Raw genomic sequence first — 27,203 nt, 5'->3', positions numbered from 1 at the left:
TGTTAGTGTTATAATATTTTTATTCGAAGATACTGGAAATAATATAAGTCGCGTATAAATCTTTATTTCGAGTATAGATATGAAAAATGTGTCGAACGCGTTGTTGAGCGACACGCGAGTATTACGTAAACGATGTACCATTGTGCTTTATACAATGCGTGCTGTACACATGGCCGTTGTTGGCACGTTGTTGCAGCAACAGCAGCCCTCGGAGCCACATTAATTCCATTAAAACTTCGGCACTCTCGTTCGAAGTTATTAATGGCAGTTTCAGTTGGTTTTACGGCTTTGCCTCGGTGTACCTTCTCGTCTTTTAACGTCAACCTAACTCGTGATGTCGGGATGAAGTCGCATCGTATATAATTTCGTTTTTGATATCGCGTCTTTTTCGAAAAGCGTGAAAATTCTAATAATTACCAGAAAAAGACGTCAACGCGTCAGAAGAGATTGAAAAAGTTGACCGACATTTAATATTTGGGTTATGGATTAATAATATATAAATCCATAATATTGACATTAAAGATTGTTTTAATATGCGAATACTTTAATATGATACTTGAGAAGCTTCAGTAAATAAACTATTGATGAAGTCGCGCGAAAGAGATAATGTCAATTGCGAACGATATCATCGACTGCTCATTCATTTAGTGGTCTGATTTCGACCTTCAGATAGCTGAGATTTACTACGGTTTAATCCGGCTGTCGGCGAATTAAATTTATTGGTGCTAGATAAGATTGCACCTCGTAGATCTTACCTTTTCTGTTGCCACCGGAGAGAAAGAGGCATATGGAGATTCCCAGGAAGAAGAATACGCGAGTCGTTTATGTGGAGAGTGTAGTCTAATGTTGTGACACTATAAATTCCAATGAAATGCGATAAATCTGCGTAGCATCTCACTGTCAGGCAAAAACAAAGAGCCTTACATCGGCTTAAAACACAATGTATTATAAAAAATAATTGTATTCAACATCAGAAATTATAACTATAGTAATATCGCTCTATATATCGGTTACTATAGCTTTTCTTCATCTATTACACGCGCATTATGTATGACTAATATAGTAGAAATTCCATCAAAAGGAGAAAGCCCAAGTATCGGATTCTTTAAAAAGAGGTCAACGACGAGATCTTTCCGCGAGTACAAATGGAAAGACGGAATCGTGGGGGCGGAGGCCACCGGCGGAGGTGACCTATTTCAATCAATAATCCCTTCTTCCAACACGAAGTGGGTTTTATATACAACCGCCACTGAGCGGCGAAAGTCAACTTCGTAATCCCTGAAAGAAGAGGCCGCCACGCCACGCTACCGTTGCCGTTGCCGTTGCCGTTGCCGCCGTCGAGCCGGTTCCGGATCGCCTCGGTAAATCTTCTTTTCTTCGGTGCATTTGAACGGAAATCCGCCCGGGCTTGAAAAGTGAGAAAGGTCCACTCGATAAAGCTCATCGGGAACTGTAGGTCTGAGAGAGAAAGAGAAAAGCTCGGGGGTTCTCGTAGCCTCGCCTGTGTCGTTCGACAAATCGGTCGACCTGGAACAGCGGCTTAATGCAAGCACCTCGGCTCTCGCACTCGCACTCTCCTCGATCCGGTTACCAAATACAAGGATCGCTGTGTATACAAGACCGGTCATCGACTTCTGTAAACAATCTTCCGCACCGTTTCATACAAGCCCGATGCGCGGTTAAAACTTACGTCCGAAAAAATTCCTCGATAATCAAAGGATAGATGCTCGAAATCCATATATTTTAATTTATATAGTAAAAAATACACATGGCATTTTACACAGACATGCGCAATAATTAGAAAATAATATTAAATGCGAGTTGAGTTTACTTGAATAAAAAAAAAATTATTTTACTCATTTCCTTGCTAAAAGAGATAGAGCGCGATTGATTAAGCATTGAAGTAAATTATTCATTAACAAAGTGTTTTAAAATTAATGTTAACATTATTGGCGTTATTTTACGCACGCGTTACTATATTTTCTAATGTATTTTTTATACTTTCAACAATACACAGCTTTGATGGAATAATATTCTTGAAATATCTAAAAGGGGTAACATGAAAGAGTTAATATCGAGCAACAGCCTTTCTATGGCCATAAAAGCATCTCTTTTCTCACATAGACTATCGATCATATATCATTCAATCCAAACCTAATCCATCGATCAAAGCTATCAACCACTAAGAAATAATTTGCGATCACAATCGTTTGACCGATGGTTTATCCATCTAGAAGAAAAAGCTCTAACCAGCCTATGTTCTTTCAATTCTTTCCATCTGAGAACTTTTTTTGTTTAGGAAAAAATCAAGATATATCTCATGAATTATTTCTTTATGACTACAAACGTTATCGGAAATTTGTTTATACTATTAGATAGTATACTATAGATAGATCAATCTTATAGCTTGACAAAATAATTGCAAGAACTGATTGTAAATAATTATATGTCCGCGAATTAAAATAATAACTTCAAGATTACGCTCAAGGGTTTAAACTTTCAAATGAAGAACGAGGAAGAATGTTCTCATAACATTAAGATCCCGAAGATGAAAAGGGTTAAAGTTTTTTTGACCCTTTTACCTGCGGCTACGAAGCAGCGCGACGCGCACAATATGCGCGCTAATTACGTTACGTTAATTAATCCGTCGTTCTTCTCGCTCCATCTCGGACCACTTTTTTCAGCTCGCGTTCTTTCCTCCTTCCCCCTCTCCCCAGCCGAGCTCTTTTAATGCCACGGAAAGTCTCGATGAAACGGAAATGAGTTACCTTACTTTCGTTTGCGGAAGATTTCACGGTGAATTTGCGAATCCCCGCGGTGCTCCGTTTCCGATCCAGACATTCGCGTTCGGCGCGATTCAGCAGTCTTGTTCAATCTTCTCGCGGACCGTGAGAAAGAAGAAGGTGGGTTGGTTGGGTCTTGCGCCGAACAAGAATCCACTATTTTCTCTGCCGTCGAATTTTCCAACGATTCGCGTTACCCGCGTGCGATTCCATCCATCCAACGCGCAAAGCCGGGTTTATCCGAGACTCGGCTCCCTATATTCGGCAGGTTATTCAAATAAAATTGCTACGTAAACTTTTACTTTATTCAAGCGTCTCCCTTCCATCTTATCCTCGTGCATCAAATGAATTCATTTATCAAACGAAAATTTAGAATCTGTTGACCGAAATATATAGTTATAGTTTTTTTCAATGGTTATGGTTTCTACCATTTAAAAAATTTAACAAAATTTAATATTCCTAGAAATATATTGTATTGATTCTACGACGATAATTTAAAGATAAAATATAATATAATATGTATGATTTATTCTTTTTAATTGTAGCGAGAAATGCGAGAATCGATACATTTATTTATAATAAAAACTATACTCCTTTAGATCTAATTAAAATTTCTTCAATAATATGCGCTATACGAATTTCAAGTATCGAATAAAAAAATTATATTTTTATCTATTATATGTAATGAAGACTCGTATTATATATTTGCTATTTTAATTTATTTCAATATTTCTTTTATCCGCGTGCTAAATCAATTTGAAGCTGTTCTCTTTTTGATCTAATTCAAATTTTTCCAATAATACACGCTATACAAATTTCAAATATAGGATGAAAAAAATCATACTTCTATGTAATGAAGATTTGCCATTTTAATTTATTTCAATTTGTTCCACCCGCGTGCTAGATCAGTTGGAAGCGGATTATTTCTATCTTCACATATTAAGGTCGAGAGCATCTTTCGTTCCTTTTTCCACACACGTAATCATATCTAGGTTCTTCATTATACAACAAACGCCAAGTGCCTCTAACGACAGCAGTAACGACGATAACTCGTTGGGATTTCAATTTTACAAGTACTTGGTATAATGTCGAACGAATTGTGCCTCGGCGTTGTTGAAAATAACAGGGATTATCCGCGACGTACACAGCCGTCATCTCCCATGACGATAACGATAATGTCGGTTCTGGGCGCATATACAGTGCAAAGTATAACGTAATTATCTGCGCGGCCCGATGCTTTCCAGCGCGCTTTACGCATCGTAATGCGCAATTGCACCAAGCGTACAGTGCATGTCGGTTGCATCTTCATTATGGCTGCGCATCTCGTTTCTCCGTATCGTCGATTGCACTATAAGTAACCATATAAAGGCGATGATAACGCAGCGATTTTTCGAATAGCAGCGATAATAATATATCTGCACATTTTTAAATTTAAATATCAGAAAACAAATATTTTTTTCCTAATTAATTTTAATTATTGTACCTTTATACAAGATTTTTTTCTTTTTTTCTAATAGCATATTTTTTTTTTTTTTTTTCCAATTTTGCGTAAATATTTATTAGCTTATCATAAGCATTTTTCACTCGGTCTCTGAGAGCAACATTTTTAAAATAGTTTTATTATATTACGCATTTTTTTATATTCTGCTATACTTGTGATATTATACTCGTGGATAGATACAACTATAACCAGCGACCGTACAACTACAAACATTGCATATTAAATATATAATTATTTTAATGGTGCCGTAAGAGAGGTCGGATAATTCAATTGGCTGATACAGCTTACATGATTGATATGCGAACGAAAGTATTGTTGTAATGATGCGTTTTGCGAGAAATTATAACTCACTTGTGGATTATAATATGACTCTTTATATGTTGCATCATATTTAAATCATGACTCTAAATCACAATCTACCGCTAGGCAATTCACGGAAATGGGACAGCTGTCATGTGCAGCGAGATAATTATTCCGACGTTGATGAAGTTTTCATTAACGGATTGTTCACGGAAAAGTGTTCGTTCTCACGGATATAAAACGATACGCATAGTTTATATTCATTCCAATATGTATGCCTACGACCTTAATACATAAAACCATATCCTCTAAATTGAATCTATTACATTACGATGTAAAAATAAGTGTGAAGAAAATTTTATAAAATTTATATATATAAATGTCCTTCTAAAAAAATCAAGAAAAAAATTAACGCGAGATAGGAATGAGATCATATAATTTTCAATATCTACAATTAATGACTATGAAAGAAAAAAATTTGATTAAGTTTTGTAATAAATATATAATAGAGATGGGGGTGTGAAGAGGGGTTTGCTTCTTCGTACATGTGGCGCTTTCAAACGTATGACTATGTGAGACGCATCAGTTGTTATATTGGTAGCTGATAACGTAGATCACGTTTTGGCTTTCAAAAGATCTAGAAGGAAGAAGTAATTTAATATTTTTTTAAACATTTCTTTACGTACATCGATTGTTCGTACTTCTTTAGCAATGTTAAAAATTTAATACATACTCGTTAATATATTGCGGGGGTCAGAAGTTCAAGGATTTATGGTCTTGTGATTTATTTAAATCAAATCGCGATGCATTAATTGCCGGTTCACTTATTGTAGAATATTAATATGCGTTATGTGACTAGTTATAACGCCAGACATGTTTGTGAAATGGATAATTAAATCAGTAGCTCCTCTGAGCAGCTACTGATATTATTATTAATAACTGGCAAATTGCTAGCAGTTAACGACTTCAACGTCAATAGTTTCAATGCTTTGTTACATAAAGCACAGGAATACGTAGATACTATTTATATAAGCAATTATCATTATTAATTGTCATGAAATAACATAAATATCAATATTTCAAATATCAATTTTTACATACTAGACGTACAATTAAAATGGGAATGGAGATAAAGAAAACAATTCATTTTATATAGTCTTTTTAATCTAATTAATCATTAATCATTAATAATATTTACAATCTGGCGGTTTTATTTTCTTTATAATTGTGTGTATATTAATCAATATGTGAATATTTACAATTATCGTATGGAATAGCGTAAACTACGCTGATCAAAGATTATACAATAATTTATGAACTATGGACTGCTTCAAAAAAAGAATGTATCCGAAATATAAATAATTGATTAACGGTATAACATAACGTTAGAAATATATGATATAATCATAGAAACTTGCTTATTGTTTATTAAATACGTAAACTCAAATTTCGTATGCACGAGTGTAATTTATATTAAAAAAAAAAAAAAAAAAAAAAAAAACTAAATCATATAAAACCGGCATTCGCTTTTTGAAGCAGTCTGTTGTAGAGGAAAAAGGTACGCAAGATCACGTTTTTAGGGATCGAGATATTAATATACTAATACTTGAAAGTATGCAGGATCTCCAATGCCTTAGCGCGTTCTACTCTTGTAAAAATAACTGTACATTTTTTAACGCTATTTTAATTCTAGATTCTATACAATTTAAAGTAGAAATCTTGACCGCCGATCTCTTTGTGTCGCGCGTTGTGTCAAGCATTTCGCGGAAAAAGGAATATAAATAGCTAATAGAATGTTTTGTAATATCTCCATTTGCATGAAGATTCGGCAACTTCCTCGACTCGATCATAAAAACTAGCATGCGCTGCTCAAGCGTTAATCCTTCGAGTCAAATGATTTATATGGCTAATAATTACTCGTTATAATCGACAATCGTGATGTTTCTAATTTAATAACATTATATTAATTACACGAATAGAACATACCGATTTATGCGAAGCAGTTGAATTTTATGTATGGAATACTACTTTACATTGCACTTGGTGTCTCGATTATTTCTAGCTATGCAAAATCGGATAAGTTAATCTCGCAAGTCAAGCTCCACTCGATTAAGTAAATCCGGTTCTGAAAAATATTACACAAATTAAGCAATTATTTATTCTCAAACTAGTAATTTATCGTTAAGTAAATTATCGTTTATATATACCCTTTCGATTTTCTTCGACGTAAAGACTTGTCCTTTGAGAACGCCTGTTCTCGTTAGAGTACCTGATCCTGGGCTCGATCCTGTGGGCCGGAACATAGGTCGGCGTGGTGAAATCGTCCGGACCTTCGATGATGGTAGTATTTGATCTTTTCCTACAGATTATCAGACCGATAATCATTCCGATGCCGATGAGAACCAACGCTGCCGCGCCTTTAAGATTCAAGGTTGAATTATACAAAAAAAATAAATTTTAAGTCGCATTACGATGAGACGAGATAAATTAAATGGAAATCTAAAATTTAAAACTCATAAATGCGATAAAATATATCCCAAAATTTTTGCTTTTAAAAATAATTTTTCTAGTGCATTGATGTATAGGGAAAAAAGTAATTTAATAATAAATTGAAAATAATATTGTATGTAAATAATTTACGATAAATTTAGATTTATTTGCATGAAATTAGAACTGGACTTGCAAAGTTAATTTTGCGAAATTAGTATATTAGGCCGAATTAAAAAAAAACATTGATTTTACCTGTACCTGTCAACGCAATAACGATAATCATGTTCTCGGAGCTGGCTTGCGGCAGCGCCTTCTTTAGATCCTCCAGAAAAATCCCACTTCTCTCCATCTTTCCACCAATAGATTCTGCGACCCTGACGTTTTCCAGAAGGACGGGTTCACTTCTGCCACGTCCATTGATCGCGTAAATGTACACCGTATAATCGTATCCCGGTTCAAGGTCGTGAAGCTGGAAATTGGGGGTCGGATTCATATCTTGATAAATAGGCGGCGATTCCCCGGCCATTCCCTGATCGCTCTGTGGCGTTTGAAGAGTATGAGGGCCAATTTGGCCGATGCCGGAATTTCTGAAAGATCCTCGAACTTCCAACAAAAAGTGCTGCGGCGATCCGCCGTCCGATCCCGGGATGCAATTAACTTCTAATGAGCTGCTCTCGTTGTACAACGCACAGTCCAACGGTGATTGCGGTGGTTCTGATAAAAAAATCAACATTATTAAATATAAAGAACACTTGAATACAAATTTAATATTTAACAAGAATTACGCGTATATACAATATAAATAGCTTATATTTTAATTATTAAAATAAAAAAAAATTTTTATTTTATTTTTCAAGATTTAGTCTTTCTGTTATGAAATATGCAAAAGAGAATTAAGCAATACGCGCGAAACATAATTATTGGATAACTTACTAGCAGGTACGATGTTAAATATACAGGGCGCCCTTTGCCGTCCAATGTTGTTGCTCGCCCAGCAAGCCAGCGTGCCATAATCGGTATCGGCACCAATTGTATATTCCAACACACTCAAGAGGCCTTTATTTTCAACCTTCGAGTTCGGAATGGGTAAAACATCGCCGATCGTACCGTTGTAAGTCCATGAAAATCGCACGTGATCGTCAGGTAGCGCTTCCACTTCGCACGTGAGCGATACTGTCTCGTGTCGAGCGACGGTGATCTCTCTCCTTTCGTTACCTTCCCTGCATCTCGGTGCATCTATCAAACGTTTTAAATTGTTATAAAAAATAGAAGAATGTCACAGAAAGAGAGAGAGAGAGAGAGAGAAGAAGAAGAGGGGTTGCGAATCATTTTGTATTTATAAATTCCTTTTAGTATATTTTAATAAAAAATTGTAACATTTTAATTAAGAAAAAATCGTAAACTTTTATCTTCAAAGAATAATTAATTAAATCATAAGTTTTTAAACTTCAAAGAATAATTAAATTAATAATTAAATTTATAATACGTATTTAGATATACACGCGTTGTTGCTCGAGACGCAAAAATAGTTTTTATGCTGACAAAAATGATTCTCGAACGATGTGCTGATAAATAAAAACGGCTACTCACATTTCATGTGAATGAAAAGAGGCGGGCTGTGAGTTTCACCCACGGCGTTCGTGGCCGCGCAGGAATACTCGCCGACGTGTGCGAGCGCGAGCACCCGAAGGGTCAACGAGTTTGAAGCCAGCAAAATTCCCGCGCTCACATCGTGCTCCAGTCGCTGATTCTGCGGATAAGAACGCGAGAATCCGAATAACAATGAATCATACCGAATAACGAGACTCTTTTCCTTCTTTCCCCTTCTTCCTTCTATTTCTACTCACATCGTGATACCAAATCACTCGTGTCGGTGGCGGGTTACTTTGAACGTCGCAGACTAACTTGAGATCGTCGCCTTCCCTCAAAGTGTCCAAGACGTAGCCAGTGGCCAAACGAGCGACGACTACTGGAGCATCTGTTTGTAATTCGAGGAATTGCGTCATTATGTATTATAGTATTTGATGTCGCAACTGTTGTCGCCGTTTCAGGCCAAGGACTTAAAGGGAGAAAACTGAAGAAACATTTTTTTAAACTCCCTTGTCTAAATTAAAAAAATTTATTTGAAAATTCTTGAAATGATTGAATTTAGGAAATCTGTATATATATATATATGGTATATCAGCAAAAAAATATACAAGAGAAATATATATGAGAAGTTTTACTCTTTAAGAACAAAAAAAATCAAAATTACATTTTTGGATACATTTACACATTTTATTATCGCAAATTTGATACATTATTCGATTGACTTAACTTAAAAGAATTGCAAAACTGAGAACTTACAAGAGATGCGAAGTGTTTTGACTTCCTCGAGCACTCCTCCGGGAAACCTCGGATTTTCGGCTCGGCAAATCAATTCCTTGCCGTCGTCATCCTTACTGAGGACCAAAGCCAACTTGCTCACCGTCGAATTACTCCTCTGCGTAGTAGATACGTTGGGATCGCCCATCGCATGTTCTCCCAGCCTCCAAATAATCCTGGCCGCTGGAGAACTACCCCAAGTTTCGCATCTGGCGGCGATTGGACGACCGGCGAAGATCTGATCTTCGCTCAGAACGATTTTCACGATCGCCGGTTTCACTAAAATATAGAAAACAACAGAATTAATAATAGAAGATTAAATTACATAAACGAATATACAAAATTTTTCGATAATCTTCCTACAATCTTTTATTATATTTTTTTACTGTCATTTTGGTTACTTTAGAAGCTTTAAAAGCTTTAGATTCTTAATTTAAAACAAAATATGGAAGCGTGTGGAAATGTCTAACGAACATGGGCACTTCGTCGTCAAAAATTTACATCTGCAAATGTAAACGCGAAGGATAATAATGCTACTGGATGCAAAAAAAAATTATAAGCGGACCGAGAACTTGTCGGCGGTGCGTCACAAAAATAACGAGGGAGGAAAGGGGGCCAGATGCCCGCCGTCCCAAACCCCGATCGCGTATTTTTACTTTTAGACGACAATTCTGCGAAATGCGACCGTCAAAGGAGTTAAGGAGGCCCGCGTGAAATCGTCTCGGAATTCATCTCGCTTCCGCCACGTGTCGGTTACTACTGTATTTAAAATTCTTTCTACGCCAACATTCGGATATAGGAAAATCTAAAATGAGAAAAAATTAAAAAAGAAACTGGATAATATGATAGAATTTTATTTGATTGAAAAATGACATATACTGAATAATTCGTGCTTTTTTCACAAACTTTTCTCTATTTTAAAAAAAAAAACGAGAAGAGATACACTCTATATATGCAATAGAATTAAGAAAATTTAAATAAACCGAAAATTTAAATATGCTATTTATTAATGCTTCTATAAATAACTATTTAATGTATTCTTCAAGTTTCGTTAAACAATCAAAGTTAAAACTTGGTATTTATATTTGAATTTCAACTTTTTCGAGAATTGCAACAAGTATTTGCTTTATGCCTCTCGTAGATGCAAATCGTGATGATCTTCCTGTTTAGCTTGACTTAAAAATAAATACGAGAACAAGGCGGAGAGAAGAGGGAAAGGAAAGAGAGAAAGAGAGCGGAAGTGCGACATGTCGATTGAATAAAACGTGTCAAGAGTGCCCTTTAACACACACTGCTTAAGATCGCTTTTTAGCACGTGCTTAGGATCGAAAGAACGGCCTTGAAGAGTGTTTCCTCGATTTTATTTTAAGCAGATGTCACGTTAACGCAGCATTTATGATCCGCTTCTTCGAAATGCCGCCCTTTTGCATTTCATCGTCGCTCAAACATTGAATAAGTCAAGAAAGCGTCGGAAGAAGTGCTCGATGGGATGCGATCGTCGAAAGATTTACGAGCTCGTAATCATTGCCGAGACTTGAAACCAACTTGAGAATATAATTCACGAACTACATTCTTTAGTTTCGTTTTTCAAAATCAGTTAAAATTAATTTTAATTTTTCGGATTTACTTTTCCGAATATAATTCCGCTACGCATATTATCTAAAATGCAAACTTACGATATATGTCTAGAGACACTTCGCGGACGATAGGTTTTCCCATTGGTCCTGATTGAGCTCCGCATTCGAGCTTCGCTCCCCATAGCGACTTGGTGACTTTGTCGATAAACAGATCGTTTACCGTAAATCTACTCGGTGAGCCGATAGGCACAGTATCTACCACGCCATCCAGCAGCTCACCGTTCTTCCACCAAGTTACCGAGGGCTTAGGTCTACCTGTAAAACAATTACGAATCGCGGTTTTTCTGTGAATCAGCTTTCACGTAATTCTTTAAACTTATATGAATATGGCTCGTAAGATATAATGATATGCGACAATATTATAGATGTAATAATAAAGCAATATATTCAGATATGTATCAAAAAATGTTGATGCGAATATGTATTGATAATAAAATTTAACTGGATAAGACCGCAGGTTTTATACCTCCAGACACTTGACAGGTCAGAGCAAGACTGTAACCTTCCAAAAAAGGACCTCCTATTCCCGTCACTTCTCGTCCTTGAGCGTCGTATATCACAGGTTTGCTTGGTTGCTCTGAAAAAGTCAAAAATATGACGGTATAATAATATTCCACTTTCTCTTGTCACATATGAGAATCACATCATTCTTTGAAACATATTGATAGTTACCAACTAGAGTCAAGTTTACGCGAAAATTTCGTGTTGGAGAGTCTACGAAATCCACTCTGCACCTGAAAACCCCTTGATCTCTCAACGTCACTTTGGTGACTTTCAATCTCGCTCGGTGACCATCGCCGACCTGGAAGTATGTTCGTCTTCCGAGATCATCGCTGACTGCCCAGTGATTGGCGTCGGTCAAGCTACCGTTTCTCGCGTCCAGGCTACAGAGAAAAATATCAAAATTAAACTATCATAATATATATAATATAATATTATAATACAATAAAATAATAAATAGTAAGTAAAATAATAAATAATCTCATTAAATTTCTCATTGATTATTTTTTTAAATATACCGTTTATGTATTTATTTTATGCGTAGTCCATTTTAGATAGTCATTAAAATCAAAAGAATTTAAAACTACAATATTTATTTTTATTATTTTCTGGAAAAAAAAGATGCAAATTTGTTTGACTGGTTCTGCAAGAAATGCCGGTTTTCACGCCAAGGCGCTTTTAGATCGACCGAGAGGAAGTCTTACTAAATTTCCATCGCAATGTTCAGCGTTTCCGGTACCGAAAGTCGGTAAACATCGCACTTACGCCAATTGGCGACTTACTTGGTGACTAAACTTGCGTGCACTGCGCATCTATTCGCGGCCAAAAAAAAAAAAAACGCACTTGGCAGACTTCACCGTCCGCGAATTTAGATTCCAGTAGCTTCAGTTATTCGCTGAGTATTACGTAACGGCAGGAACAGGAAATCGTTTCGGCATGCGGCGGAAAAACGACGGTAATAGAAAAGAGATAAATCGTCTCAAAGAGCTGTGTACGCGCGCATCGTATGATTCGCCGCTGATATGCGGTCGACGATGATCGTTGCCAACTATACCGTGAAAGTCAACTCGAAAGTTACGGAGGTTGAAAAATTCCATCCTGCGTGACTCGGGTCACATGCTGTAAAATTGAACAGAGGCATCTTCTATCCGTCGCAGCGAAAATGTGACGTTTCTTCGAACGCGTGAAAAAAAGTTCTCCGCTACGAAGAATTCTAAAACGTAAAACGCAAGGGGCGACAGGAAGATTAACAATCGATCTTTCGATTCAATTGTAATTCGAGCTTGTCATAAAATTGTTGAAAAGATTTAAAATAATACTCTATCGTTTACGATATGTAATTTTAATTGCAAACAAAGTTTTTCTTTTCTTTTATATGTATGTCGTCCTAATAAATGGTAATATAAAATTGCCACAAGATTCGAAGCATCGCAGCACGAACTTTTCTTGGTTCGGAAAGTTTTTTTTTTTTCTTCTTCTTCTTCTTTCTTTTGTCACTGCGCGATCATTTCTCTCAACGGTTATCAGAAACGTGATCTGTGAGAAATGCTTCATTAATAAAAGACGCAAGCAATAAGAATCTGTTTTATGTTTCGTGATTTGTTTGCGCTTTTCTTTGACGCTCTACGATCTCTTTTGCTTGCTGTATTTTCTTATATGAAGATTTTTTAATATTGTAACTTATAACTGTCATGTTTTCGATAATCACTCGCCCACATATTGCGCGATGCGTTCTCGTTGTATTTTTAGCTATCCATATCTTCTCTTGTTATCTCAAAAAATTCGAGGGTCATAAAACTTCTTTTGCAAAATGAAACGTACTTTTAATGAAAAAGTACTAATTATGTGTCTTAATTCATCATATAGATAATGCATTTTCGTAATGGATCGATTTTGAAAACCAGTTATATAAATTTTAATGTCCTTTCTTTTACATGTATATATTTTTTTGTGTCTGAAAAAATAGTGATTTGAAAAATATATGTGCCTTGCTATGAAAATGATATATACAATGCCTGAGAATCAATGTAAATATTTATTTAATAATTTACATCACATTTTCATTTTTAACGGATAAGAAAGATACTGAGAAAGAAATCTTCAAAATAGATCTTTAATATAAAAATTCTTTCAAATATTGCAATCTTTAGATGGAGCTATTTATTTTTTACGGACGAGCAAATAGCGATGATTGGAGGATCTTGTTTTACGATTCTAGGGATCGTTAAATAAGCGCTCTGTTTATTGCTTATATTAGTCGAAAAGGGTATTCGATCACTTGATATTCCTAAGTTTGACCAGTGTTATGAAATTCCATCATCCCACGCTTTCGATTGTGAAAACTTGGTTGAATTATTTATACAATCCTGATCTAACTTGAACTCTCCTCCTCGCAAATGCTTGCCAAAGCACAACGCGTTTGTTTCTATAACTATTCACGCGATAAATTTTCGGATAAATTTAATATAACATGACAAATAATAGTTTGTATATAAAACGCTTTATAAAAATCCGATATATTTTGATCTGTATAAATTAATATTTATTATTATTATTTTTTATTTCTTTTATGTGGAAAAGTATATTAAAGATTATAATATTATAATATATATAAAATTTTTTGTATTAATACATCAACACATATGTGTGTATGTGAGAAAATTTTAATTTGATTAATTTTAATAATTTTAATGTTTTTTAAGTGAAATAAAATCAATATTTTGATTTTTTTTTATGTAAAATTATCATATAATATGCATCTAATTATACACTTTCTCTTTTTAAAAAAATATTTAGTATCAGAATATTTGACGTGTTAAATTAATCGTTAATGAGCTCGTGATATTTATATGTCAGTCGGTAGTGTCCCCATAAACGCGAAAGTTCACGCTCGGACTTAGACTCGTGACGGGATATTTTGAGATGCGGCTTTAGAACAATGGCATCTCATCTTCCAATAACGCGGTCCTAGCCAACATCCGGCGGCCCGGCTTTCGGCCAAAAAAATCACCGTCGTGTGAATCAGTTTCCGCGGGTTCCCAGAAAACAGGAAGTCGACAGCAGGGAGAACATTTTAAACCTCGATGACATACCGTGCGCGCTGTCAAGAAAAAAAATTTGCTTGTACTGCGTTATAAAAAAGTGCACCTTCAAAATCTGCATATAAATTTGCTGTGGAAGTAGACATAGAAGTTCTATAGACATCTTTATTTCTCCATCTAATTTTTAACACGCTTTTAACAATTGTAATTATTTATTAAATTGCTGGCGATATTTTCTGCAGAGTTAAGTTCAGCTAGATCGTTTTAGCTTTATGGCGCCAATGCTATGTAAAAATAGTATTAGATCGGTAGGATTATTTTTAAAACGCAAGAGAGAGAGAGAGAGAGAAAGACACTTGCCTGTAGAGTGGTATACCAACATTGTCCTTGAACCAGAGAACCATATTAACCGAATCCTCCGGTGTCGGCGGTGTAATGTCGCATGGCAGCTCTACATTATCTCCTTCGGTCGCCCAGACTAATCTTACCGGTGCTGAAAAGAAGTAAAAAAAATTACATATTTTTAAGCATATGTATTGTATATGCATTTATCTAGCTAATATTGACTCATTAATAACTTTAATACTTGATACTGATTCTGTCAAGAGACTCAGCCAAGAAATAATTTATACAAAAATATGAAGTGTAATATGAAAATACTCTATCCCGTTCGAAATTATGATCAATAATCACCACACGCACACTAACCCAATTAAAAATCGAGATATAAATCATTTCCATGGTGTAGGAACCGTATGTTTTTGCGAAACCGCCCACAAACGACTGGCAGAAAAATACATAAATCAGCGATCTTATCGCTTAAATGTTAGCAACATTGGAAGATCACGGATATATAACGTTCTAACATTGTTTCGAAATATTCTAGTTTATAATTTTAAAAGTATATTATTTAAAAAAAAAAAAAATTATACACACAATCTTGAAAAATATTATAAATAGAGATAAAAAGCAATGATATATACGTATGAGTGATTTTATTTAATAAATACATATGAATGTTCTATAAATTTAACTTTTTAGCTGTGAAAGTGATGCAATTTTCAAGATTACAAATATAGATCGATATAGCATAACGCAAACTTAAAAATAAAAAGTCAAATGCAAAACTAAAAATTAAATACTGTTGAGAATGCCTTTGCTCGTCATCTTTGGCTTTCTCGTACTCTTGGCGAAAATAATTAATTGTTTCCCTCTTGTCGTGTAACTCTGCCAGCTCACAATTTGTCCGACGACGAGCATCGATTCGATGTACCATTGTCCATGATTTTATAGCGTCCCTAGGGCGCGCGACTTAAACTTAGATTCGTCACATCTCGTTACGAAGTAGCAGTGCAGAAAATAGAAGCGATATAACGCAAGCCAGCCGGCCGAACACACGTGCTCGTGTCACATTATGTTCTGTTAATGCACATGCCGGTATTTCATTGATAACTCGTTCATTGTACACGTGTACACATATCGAGACATATCTCGTCGATCATTTTATTGAGTATTTTCTTTTGATAGAATTCAATAGATCTATGTCGCGACACATTTTTAATACATATAACAATACTTAGAATATATGTATAGAATATATGATGAAAAACATTTTTATCTAATATTGCACGCATCTATATTCTAAAGAAGAAAGCAAACAAGAAGAAGATAATTATATAGATTTTTTATATTGTTATTTATCCGCAAGACTGTTCGTCTGAATTTAGTAAAGCTCAACCGTGCCTGAACGCATTACTCCCGTGCATAATATCATGCACGTGGCTACGCGAGCATAACGATGACAGTGCCGTTCGCGAAGAACCGCTTCATTAGTACGTCGCTACGTGTTTCATCGGCCCCACTGAACCTTTAAGGACCTGATGAGAGGGATGCGACTAAACGTCCTGTGTTGAATTTTACGTTGGTGGTTGAGCATTCTCTTCGCGTACGTAGTGCCGAGTCGAAATTGGAAACTTTTAATATATATTTTGCATAATTTTAAATATATTAAATTAACTCCAAATATATATATATATCTTTCGTTTCAAACTCATAAAAAATGTAAGAGCGTGCGGTTAAGAAGGATAAACCTGTCGTTTTTAAGTACTGCATCCACCTGTCATAGAACAAAAAGGTGAATACAGTTTGTGGAGTCCTAAGTGAATCGCCGCGCGTGTGTTCCTTCTGTTTTCTTATGCAAGGCATCTTTCTTTCGGAAGAGTCGATCTGAAGCGTTGAAAAAAGTCGCTCGCGTATCGCGCAGTTATGTAAATAATAGCCGGCCGAGAGGAGACAATTCCCTCCGCTATTTTTATATCGTGTGTTCGTTGGGAAATCATGCTTCCGGCCGCACACATCTATTTCCGTGCAAGCCATAGCCTCTGGCCTCTTTCTCTGCCTTTCCTTTCACTCGATCGCACATCTATCGTTGACAAATCGAATGATTCGCGGTCGTGTTTATCACAGATTGATATGAAATTTATTATACATTCGCGTAAGAGAAACACGAAAAACTCAGTAACGCACAAAAGGAGAGGTATAAGATCCTTGTGAATGATTCTTAATAAGTAGGAACATTTAAAATGCAGAAAAATATTTTTTGAACAAAATTGCACATAAGAAAATTATTTCATAAATTACTACTTGAATAATAATAATAATAATAATAATAATATTTCTTTTATTATATATATTTAATTGTATAGTGTTGAATATGTGATAAATTATAGGCAAGCTTGGAAACCTTCATTCGAGGTGAACATAATTAATGATAATAATAATAGCATTGACCGATTTAAAGATATGATTTATCGACTTTCGATAAAGAGTTACAAAAGTGATGACAGAAATTCTTGTTTAAGAGATAGATAATATATCTCTCATTTCGGTAATTATTTAAAAAGACCATGTGGCCACCTACCTAAATTATTATTCGGATCTGTTTCGAAATAACGAGCTACACGCAACCCGACGATTACGTCGATTCTCGGTTGACCACCTTCTGTTCGATTCGACCTCCCTGCGAGCTGTTTATCCCAAGGATTATCCCAAGGGATGGAAGGAGAAGAGGGTACGCGGACATACCTTTGACCACTTTGTATGATAATTTCACCAATGCTCTGACCCGCACACCCTGCGGTTTCCTCGTTACGTTAGGCAAACCTGTTCTTGTTCCGTTTTCAAAGGGTAACCCTTTCTCCACGCTCCACCTCGCTATTTTGTTCTACGACCCTTGACCATCTCGAGTTTAAATATTAACAGCGCAATGTTTCGCGATTATCATTTAAATGGCAAGAGATATAATATATAAATTGCAATTGTATCAATCTTTTATAGGAATAATTATATAGTCTTGTGATTATACATATAATTATGGCCTTACTTTTTATGTTTATGCTCTCTTAATCACAAATTATATTACCGTCATAATAATTTAATAATAATTAATCATTGTCCATTTGAAATTATAAATTATTTCGAGACAGATAATTACATATTAAAGTATAACAGATTCAAGCTATTTACTATTTAAGTAATATAGTATGATGTAATATATAGTATAATGTGTCTCTGTATATTGCTTCAATTTATATTTCCACATAATTTTCATATAATCAATCATAGTGCACTCGTTCGTCATGCTGACGACATATGTCACACACAACAACGACTTTAGCGTTAGTAGTAGTTGGACACAGGTCGCAAGAAGCTGCAATTAATTACAACTTGGATCTTGTTTCGTGAATCAGCGATTAAGAATCGAATCAGTGAAGAGCGCGAGCGATTATAAACATTAAATAATATGATATAATAATTTATCAAATGCAAAATATGTGTGCGATCCATGTTGATAACGCTAATTCCGTTTTTAATTAGATGTTAAGAACAATGTTTAATTACCATGCATAAAGTTCTGGCAATTATTGTTTCCATTAAATGAGAAGTCCTATTGTCTTATTATACTTTATCATTTCTGACATTTGTAAACGACAATATGCATAAACTAATTAAAAATACATATCAGCAGGTTGACAATATAATTTACGACTAATAATTATTAAAGCGCGTTATTACAATTTGTTTATTTTTTATCTGAATATAAATTCATATGTTATCGTTTAATTAATTATTAAATTATAAATGAGTTATTATAAACTGTCTTATATAACAGTTTATATATTCTTTCAACAAACTATTTTTATACTTCAAAATATTCTATTATTTTTTCCGAAGGAAATTTTCAAAGTTTCTTGTATATTGATTTTTTTTTTTTTTTAATACAAAAAGGTTGCTCATATTATACATATTTTATAGGCAAAATGCAAATTGAACTGTGCATCAGATTAGCATATGTCGAGGGAGTCGTCGAGACGTACGATGCAACGATACCAAGGGTGTCTACCGAGCGCGAAAAGCATGCTGCAATGGTTTATGTGTTTTCATTTCGTAGAAAGTGTTGCTTTCGCAATGGGCCGTTCTGCATGACTTTTACTGTTAGACAAACATGTAAAGGCTCTCGCGATACCTACGTGACAAATGGCAAGATTTTATCATCTCCCATGTAGCCATTTGTAAACAGCCAAACGATCAATATTATAAAGTTATCAGAGCTTTATGAATGCGTTGCATTATATATCTGTATATATTTAGCTAAATTCTCAATAATGCATTGTCGGGTGAAATTATATGTATATTTCTCGCTGCTTTTACGATCAGACAAACATCTCTGAATTTCTGTATTTGTTGGCAACATTGATTCCTCTGGTTATTATTTCAGTTATCGTGTGAATGATGAAGTTGATAGAGACAGAGCCAAAGATTCGAAGATTCCTTTCGCGCTGAAAATAAGTCACGCGAATTCTTTGGTCGCAAAGTCGGGATCATCCGAGTTCCCGCACTCGCGCGGTGTCCGTACGCAAGGGAACGTCGACAAAAATATCTACTCACCGATGTGCGCTTATGGAGCTTTCTATTTCGATCGACCGTTTCGCACGTGGCAGGATCTGGCACGCTGCTGTTATTATATCGCGCGCGATAGCTTTATCTCTGATCGCAATTCGGTCCCATTTGAATTATGCCTCTCATTATCTTAACACGATGCGGTTCGGTACCTTCCTTCTGCATTGATATATTTAATTTTAAATTAAAAAGAGAGAGAGAGAGGTGAAAACAGTTTTTATAATAAAACAGTTGCAGCGTCCGTTAGCATTATTATTTTAATTAAAATTTTCTCGCGTTATCATAATTAACCGAAAATAATATTTTAAAATACTAATTTCAAAAGGAAAGGAAGAAAGGAAATAGATAGAGAAAGAATAATTCTACTTTTGTACGTATAATTTGCGTCGTAAATTATTAAATAATTATTAAACAGTTGCATTAAAAAGAATCCTAATATTTTCTAACACTGACCAAAAAAATATTCGCAATTACTTCGTGACCGTAAAATGTGAGTTTAATTCCGCTTGTTACGTTTTACGACCGAGTTTTACTCTCTTCCGGGTTTTGCGTGATATCTTTTTTTTTCCACGGTTGTCTTAGCAATTTTCCGAGAGTCGGCAACTCTGAGATTAATAACGTAATTATTCTGGCATAGTGGCGAAACATCGGCAGTCTCGCCAAATTAAACTGGCGACGTCTATTTCAGCAGCTGTTTCAATTTTTACTCCGTCTAGCGTCGTGGTATAGCCTATTACTGCACTTGCATCGGCTCCTTCCGCGTAATACGATTAATTAAATGTTTTCGCGTATGCAAGGTATTTGTTGCGCGCGATAACGAGCGCAGTGAGTTTTATCTGCTTCCTCTCCTGTGCGAATTGAGATATAGCTGTGTTGCAACGATACGTTTATAAACAGGAAACAACGCATCACTGCCTGTGATGCACTGGAGATTGAGCTACACAAACGGTGTCTTGATTGAATTTTACGAACGCTAAAACGTCAGTAAGTCACATGCGGGCCAGTGGGTTTATTTGAATCCTTCCGGTTGGCGTTGTCGATAATCAAAAGTGTCAAAGCGTTTCACGAGTTATATAACAATAATTTAGAATCCGCGATGCTCCTTATTTGATATGTTTTTAAAAATCCACAAATTATATGTATGTATACCTATATATAATTTATTAGTTATTATTGACATTTATACTAATCATCACGATTAATAATATAATAATCGTATTAGAAAAATATCGCTTTCAAAAAGATCAATTATTGTGAGGTATAAGAATATATAGTCCAAAATCATTTTAGCATCTCGAAGGAAATTTATGAAACTTCCATACATATGATGTCGATGCGAACTTGATGGATCAGCATGTAAATTAAACATAGCCAAATATAAACTTGTAGAGCACATTAAACTTCAAGGAAGTACTGCGTTAATAGCTTCGTTGACGGATTTGACCTGCTAATTAGACGTCAATCTTCTGAAAGTTTCGGGCAACGAGGGTTCAGATGTCTGCCAGTGGAAGTTAATGATGGAAAATAGATGCAAATATACAATCTTAAGCGCATCGACATCTATGCGTGATACGTCATCTAGTATATATTTTTGGGGGGTAAATTTAAATACGAATAAAATAATATATGTATATTTGAAAGTATAATAACCCAGCAACAAATTTAACGACAAAAAGATTTTTGCGATGGCGAAAATTCTCCGAGTAATTTTTTAGAATAGAGAAATTCGAGTCTCGACTCGTACCTTTGTTCTGATATTCCGGCTCCTCTGCAGCTGCGCCCATTCGATGAATCTTTAGCACCATCAGCAGGCTCGTCAGAAATACGTGTTCCAATGCGCAGCGCATCTCGATATCGTCTTGTATCGAGAATCGAGGCTTAAGTGTCGCGATGACTGCACGCAATACGTCGGATCCGCTCTCTTGTCGCGATGAGCAGCATTCGATTTCGATTGCTACGATCGTATTGAGTTTTTTTTTTTTTTTTTTTTTTCCAAATAAACACAAGTTTGGTTCAACGGCAATCTTTCTCGCGAGGCAGATATTGATTCGAGAATAATTTCGATCGCGTCACTTCCTCGATAGATCGCGACCACTCGAACAATTTGAAAGATCGTCGTGGCATTCTCGATGTCTTCGCGATCGATTTTGAAGCGATCGTTGTCGATGCTTATGTATAAAGTCGCGTTTAAATTGTTTTCTCGCACACTTGTTATTATTTAATAATGAATATTTATATATTCATGAAAACTAATTAATTTATTACTTATAATCACCACACGATTATTATGATGGAATAAATTTCACAAAGATAAATTCTTACTTTTTCTTTTATCACTATTTTCACATAAAAGTAGCAATGTTTTTGTATTTTCTATGTGTTCTTCTCGCAATTTTTCAAATATTTAATTTTTACGGAGAGCGTTTAATTTCGTCCCTTCTTAAAATTCCCAATCTTCTGCGAACTTATTTGTATTCGACGGATAGTTCAATGATATTTATTCATTTATTCAAGAACAGACATATATTCTTTGTTATAGACTCTATTCAGTCGGATCTTTCGATGAAAAGTACAGGTACGAACGATACACAATTCACGACCGGAGGTCCTCCAACGAGTCCTTTCACGTACGCCCTTCCTTTTCTTTTCGCTCGTTATTAAGCCGGACGCGTCGTAATCTTCTGATTAACAACACCAAGCTGCATTTTTCTCGTTGCCTTTGTGCCGCTTCTTTCCGTACGCCTGTTTCTTTCGGTCGAAACTTTCGCCTTGGCTGTCGGTTCTTGGTCGATGTCCTCTTCGTCCGCTTTGACTTCCCCCGCGACAGTTACCCCGCTTTCTCCTCCTTCGCCGCCCTCTCAAGGAATTTCAACTTTGATCCTGCGTCTCTGGCGCGTGTCTTTTACGCGTTGCTTTTTGCTACCGCTTCTTCCCCGCCTTGACTTTATTCTTGGTAGGTGGTCCTCCTTTTACGCGCCGCGCGATTTAATTTAGAGATGCGATCAGGTGGCACTACCACGCATAACTTTCATTCCTCTTTATTAGCTATTAGTCATAAGAGTGAGTATAGTATATTTTTATCTCGTTGATAATATCTTGTTTTAATATGATATGACTTATAAGAAATAAAGTATCCTTCAGAAGCTATTTGTCGCAATAGAATCTTTCAAATTTATCAGATTAAAAATGATATTTAAATTAATTTAACTTAAGGGAAGTTCTTCGGTTTGTGCTCCAAGTTTAGAGTTGGTTGATAATCAACACACTTGAATCTTTTAAAGAGATTTATTAGATATAAAAGAAATGATGAGAGAAAGATGATTTATTACATATGAAAGTTTGACACTCGAGCGTATATGAAAAACAGCATTTAAGGAAGAGTGCGTTTCCGATAGATTCTTCGGTATCACTATGGCCGCAATAGTTGCAAAAGGGATTTAAATTCGCAACTATACAGAACCATGTAAATTTTATTCAAAAACGGTCTCGAAAACGGAGCACACGTGCGGTATTCCGAGATAGATGAATCTTTATCTCCCTAGTAGTAATCCCCACGTATAACAGCAGGGATACAGTCAGCGACACTTGAGACACTAATTATACTCGTGGATTTAGTCGATTTTCAGCCGCATCCGCAGCTACACCTGCGAGTCGAAGGGCACTTTTCTTTCATACGACGTCGATTCGCTCGTCGTCGGGAAACGATGCCGTTGCGACAAGACACGTATTTATCGCGAGATCCGCACCGCTGGGGAGGATCGGCGTCGCGTTCGTCGTTATCGTCGTCGTCGTGATCGTGAATCGTGATCGTGTGCCGGTCGTCATCGTCGACGTCGGCAGCGACTGCCACGAAACTAAAACCAAAACCAAAGACACGCGTTTAGTTTCCCCTACCCGAGAACACCCTCGCCCTTCTCGCGCGGCACACGCACTCGTACACGCGGGCACGCACCTACACGCGTAAAACGGCACCCGCGCGCCTTCGGCACGAATACACGGATAGGACACACCCACGTGCGGACGCACACTTATACACACGTTTGTGTACGTGCGTTTGCGTGAATGCGGGAATAATGCTAAATAAAAGTCCAAGTGATGCATGCAAATGCTGCAATGAGTAATGTCGTTTGTAAAACGGGGATATAAAGTTAAATGCTTATTTGTGTTATACGAGAATTGTAAAAAGTTACTTTATTCAATTTAGTAAAGGGTATTAAATATTTAATTATATTGTTGAATTCTCATTACTCTTATACAAGTTTATTTGAGATAATTTATAATTTACAATAGATTATGAAACAAGAATTTATATATAAGGCTGTACATTCTTTGATAATTTGCGATTAAATAGAATAGAATTATGTTTATAATTTTATTTATTGTATGATATTATTTAAATATTTTCTGCATTACAGATTTTGTAATAAATTATAAATTATTTAAAGTTATTTTTATTAGAAACATATTATCATAAGTCACATTTCCATTTATTTTTACAGAAAGTGATAATAACATTATTGTTTTAATAAAAACATATTTATGTTTTTATACAATAAAATATACAAAAATTATAGAAAATAATTATAATAAAATTTAAAATCATACAATTTTATTGAAAATATCGTTTTCTGGACATGAATAAAACTACTTAATATATGATACATTTCAGAGTTAAATATATTATTGTATCGAATTATTGTAAATCAAATATTTAATCCTATATAACCCCGCAAGATTTAAATTTTAGATGCCTTAAGCCTTAGGCAATCGAAAACGATCTTCATGTTTGTTCGCAAATGACAATGTTAGATAATGGCGAGAGTAAAGCTCATGCTTGTTTCTCCGTGGCTTTCGTAAGCCATGCATATTGCAAATCGACTTGCACCGCAATTGTATCAGTTACAATCGCTCCGTTCTGAAGCGTATATATGCTATTACATACATATACGTGTACGTGTACCTATGTTACATATATCGTGTATCGCGTGTGCGTGCGCGGGGAGCTTCCACTCCGCCACGTGTCTCCGTGCGATCTTTCCGCCTCGGAAGGGCAACGCCGTGCCGAGTTTGGCTGGAATGTGCGCTGGAATAAACGCGCATAGGGGTGAATTTCTGGCGTATCATTGCATGGACGATTACGCGATGCCGGGCCTGATGCGCCGGGGGATTGAAAACGCAGAGAAACTCTGCAGCGGTCTCGCCGGCCGAGGGTGGAGCGCAGGACTCGGTTGGGTTCCGGAGCGAAACGAGGGTCAGGAATGCATTCTGAAAGGGACAGGCGTGTTTGAGAGCCGCGCAGACGGACGGATGTATCGAGTTGTATGCTTGTTTGTCCAAGGGCGCCATTGTGTCCCCGGAGCAGCTTCCAACGCGTGCCACGATTTCCTGCCTGTCACGCGTCCTGTTTTGCTTTTGTAGCAAGAAAGTATTCTGAGATCCTCCGCTCTACAAGGATCAGGCTTAATGTTTTCCTCACGAGAACGGCTTTCGAAAACAAAATTCTCGGATAGACGCAGAATCGACGCTCAATCTCAGAGTGTACATTCCGAAGCCTCTTTATAAATATATTTTCCGTCCGTTAAGAGAGTATTTCGCATTCTCTGGATCAGATTTGATGTTAATTTCTCCGAAACCGAGAGAGATCCTTGTAAACAAAATTCTTGAATAGACTTCGGGATGAGTATACATTTTTGAAGTGGTATCTTTCGTAACTATATTTTGTTTGCTTTTCTCTATATACTCTGAAAAATTATTCTACATCGTTTAAAAAGACTAGACTATCCTCTTACTAGAATCTCTGCTTATTTATCCAAATGCGCCATCGTATCCTCTGGCGTACCACTTTTTCTTCGTCACGCGTGTGTTCCTGCCCGATCCGAAAATATTCCACGTCCTCGGCCAAAGTCAGGCTTGGTATTTATTTTCATTTCACAAGAAACAAATCCTTAATTTCTATATTCCAAGTATATAGAGCACATTTTTTTAATATCCGAACTTAGCATTTATTATGCGACTATTATTATGCGACTATTATTATTGCCGCTATTATTTTCCGTCGCCGTTACTCCGTTACCGCTATTAGTCACCGAGGTTTAAGCTCATTAGACGAATTTGCGTCGTACAAGCGACTCTCGCAGCCCGAGAAATGAGAATTTTCGCGCTGTCCCTCGCGCAAGCACGTTTCGTTTCGCATATTCGTTTCCGCGCGCGAGCGTAAACTTCCTATAAATAAAATACACGCTTCCATCGCTTCCGTTCAAATTTCATGTCGTTACGAAAACCGCGCTCGCGCAGAGCCGCGCGCAGATTTTACGGCGCGCGTAATTTTCTCTAGCCTTGGCGCTTTGGTTCGCAGCCTCTCTATTTCGAGACTCTCGTTGCCGTTTCGCTCTCCCTCGCTGGATACCCGCACCGACAACCCTCCTCTCGTTTCGACCGAACGGCGAGCGCACCCGCGCAAATGCGCGTCACATGGCACTTGGGACTTTTCACTAACTTGGGTTGCTTCAGGCTCAATGCCCTGCGCAAGTAATTATCCGGAAAAGCGTTGCAAATCGCGTAATCGCCGATGCGATAATATCGTTATTAATAAAAATATCATATTTAATATATCGCGGACAATACACAATTTGTTATACTTTATTTAAGTCTCTTTATTAAGATATACCTTATTTAAATCTCGAAGATATCATCTTAAAAAACAAAAAATGTTTTCGGTGTCTTAATTGAGTAATGAAATTAAAATTGAGTAAATGTTTGTTATTAAAATCATAATCAAGCTTTTAAAGACACATCTCTCCCTTTATAATTATTCTTCTATAATTATCATTACCATAATTTACATTTTTATAATTATCGTTATTATAACTTAAAAAAATTACTGATAGAATTGATAATAAATTGATATAAATTCTCGGGCCTCCTTGGAGCACAATTTTTGCGAGAAACATTCAAATAAATGTTTAAAATAAAAACGATAATTGTTATAGAAAGATAAATATTTATGTTCGATGAATGAAATAGCTGTTTTGCTGTCGTAACAGAAACGACGGATTTCATTTTATCGATGGTTTTAATATTATTTTTCATCGGGCCGCTATTTATTTAGTCAAACGAATCTCTTTTCATTCCGCCATTGATTTGTTTATACATAAATGAAGTGAATATGAGAGTATACGGTGTAATTGATACGAGCACTCTGGAGAACTCTTGAGATTTTTATCGGTTTCATCCGTATCCCCAGTCCACTCGCGTGTACATCTTAATAAATAATCACTTTATAAAAGACGTGCTCTTTTAATTCGTAAAAAATTTGTTATTTGAAGAAAAAAAGAGTAAATATACACTAACTAATATTAAAGAGAAATACAAAAATTAAAGAACGTTAGAGTAAAACGAGTCGATACAAAATGATAGTTTTGTTATTGTGACGTATAACTGAAATTAAGATATTTTTAAATTAGCAAAAAGCATGAAATTTAAAAATATTACAATTGATAATATTTTATATATATTATATAATATTTAATATATATTTTTATAGGAATTATATATAATATATAATATCTATTCTAATTACATTTGTGTTTGCTGCCTGTTCCTTATCGTCGATAACATATATTAAGAT

The 27,203-nt window shown here is 35.8% G+C and overlaps 1 protein-coding gene and 1 long non-coding RNA gene across 6 annotated transcripts in view; one reads left to right on the top strand and one right to left on the bottom strand.

Annotated features, from left to right (window-relative positions):
* LOC138940875 (uncharacterized) overlaps nt 1-27,203 on the top strand; it is a 158,876-nt gene that overhangs the window by 105,518 nt on the left and 26,155 nt on the right. The gene's annotated exons all lie outside the window — the stretch shown is intronic.
* Nucleotides 3,657-25,768, bottom strand: Side (sidestep). 5 transcript variants are annotated; one of them, XM_070309761.1, is made up of 14 exons: nt 25,366-25,768; nt 24,537-25,220; nt 21,321-23,430; nt 14,978-15,110; nt 11,748-11,959; nt 11,542-11,652; nt 11,115-11,330; nt 9,421-9,717; nt 8,922-9,052; nt 8,665-8,824; nt 8,008-8,310; nt 7,327-7,788; nt 6,792-7,001; nt 3,657-4,131 (listed from the first exon to the last, which is right to left on the bottom strand). In XM_070309761.1, exons 3-14 carry the CDS (start codon nt 21,421-21,423, stop codon nt 4,034-4,036), a joined length of 2,436 nt encoding a protein of 811 aa, XP_070165862.1. In that variant the 5' UTR covers nt 21,424-23,430; nt 24,537-25,220; nt 25,366-25,768; the 3' UTR covers nt 3,657-4,033. The 5 variants fall into 5 exon arrangements, with proteins under 5 accessions (XP_070165862.1, XP_070165864.1, XP_070165863.1 ...); XM_070309763.1 differs by having other exon boundaries at nt 7,333-7,788; XM_070309764.1 differs by lacking the exon at nt 3,657-4,131 and adding an exon at nt 5,932-6,709.

The sequence above is a fragment of the Polyergus mexicanus genome, unplaced genomic scaffold (assembly GCF_030449975.1).
Source record: "Polyergus mexicanus isolate NDT 795.1 unplaced genomic scaffold, iyPolMexi1.0 SCAF_17, whole genome shotgun sequence".
In the NCBI taxonomy this organism is placed as follows: domain Eukaryota; kingdom Metazoa; phylum Arthropoda; class Insecta; order Hymenoptera; family Formicidae; genus Polyergus; species Polyergus mexicanus.
This window is presented reverse-complemented; position numbering and strand designations above follow the sequence as displayed.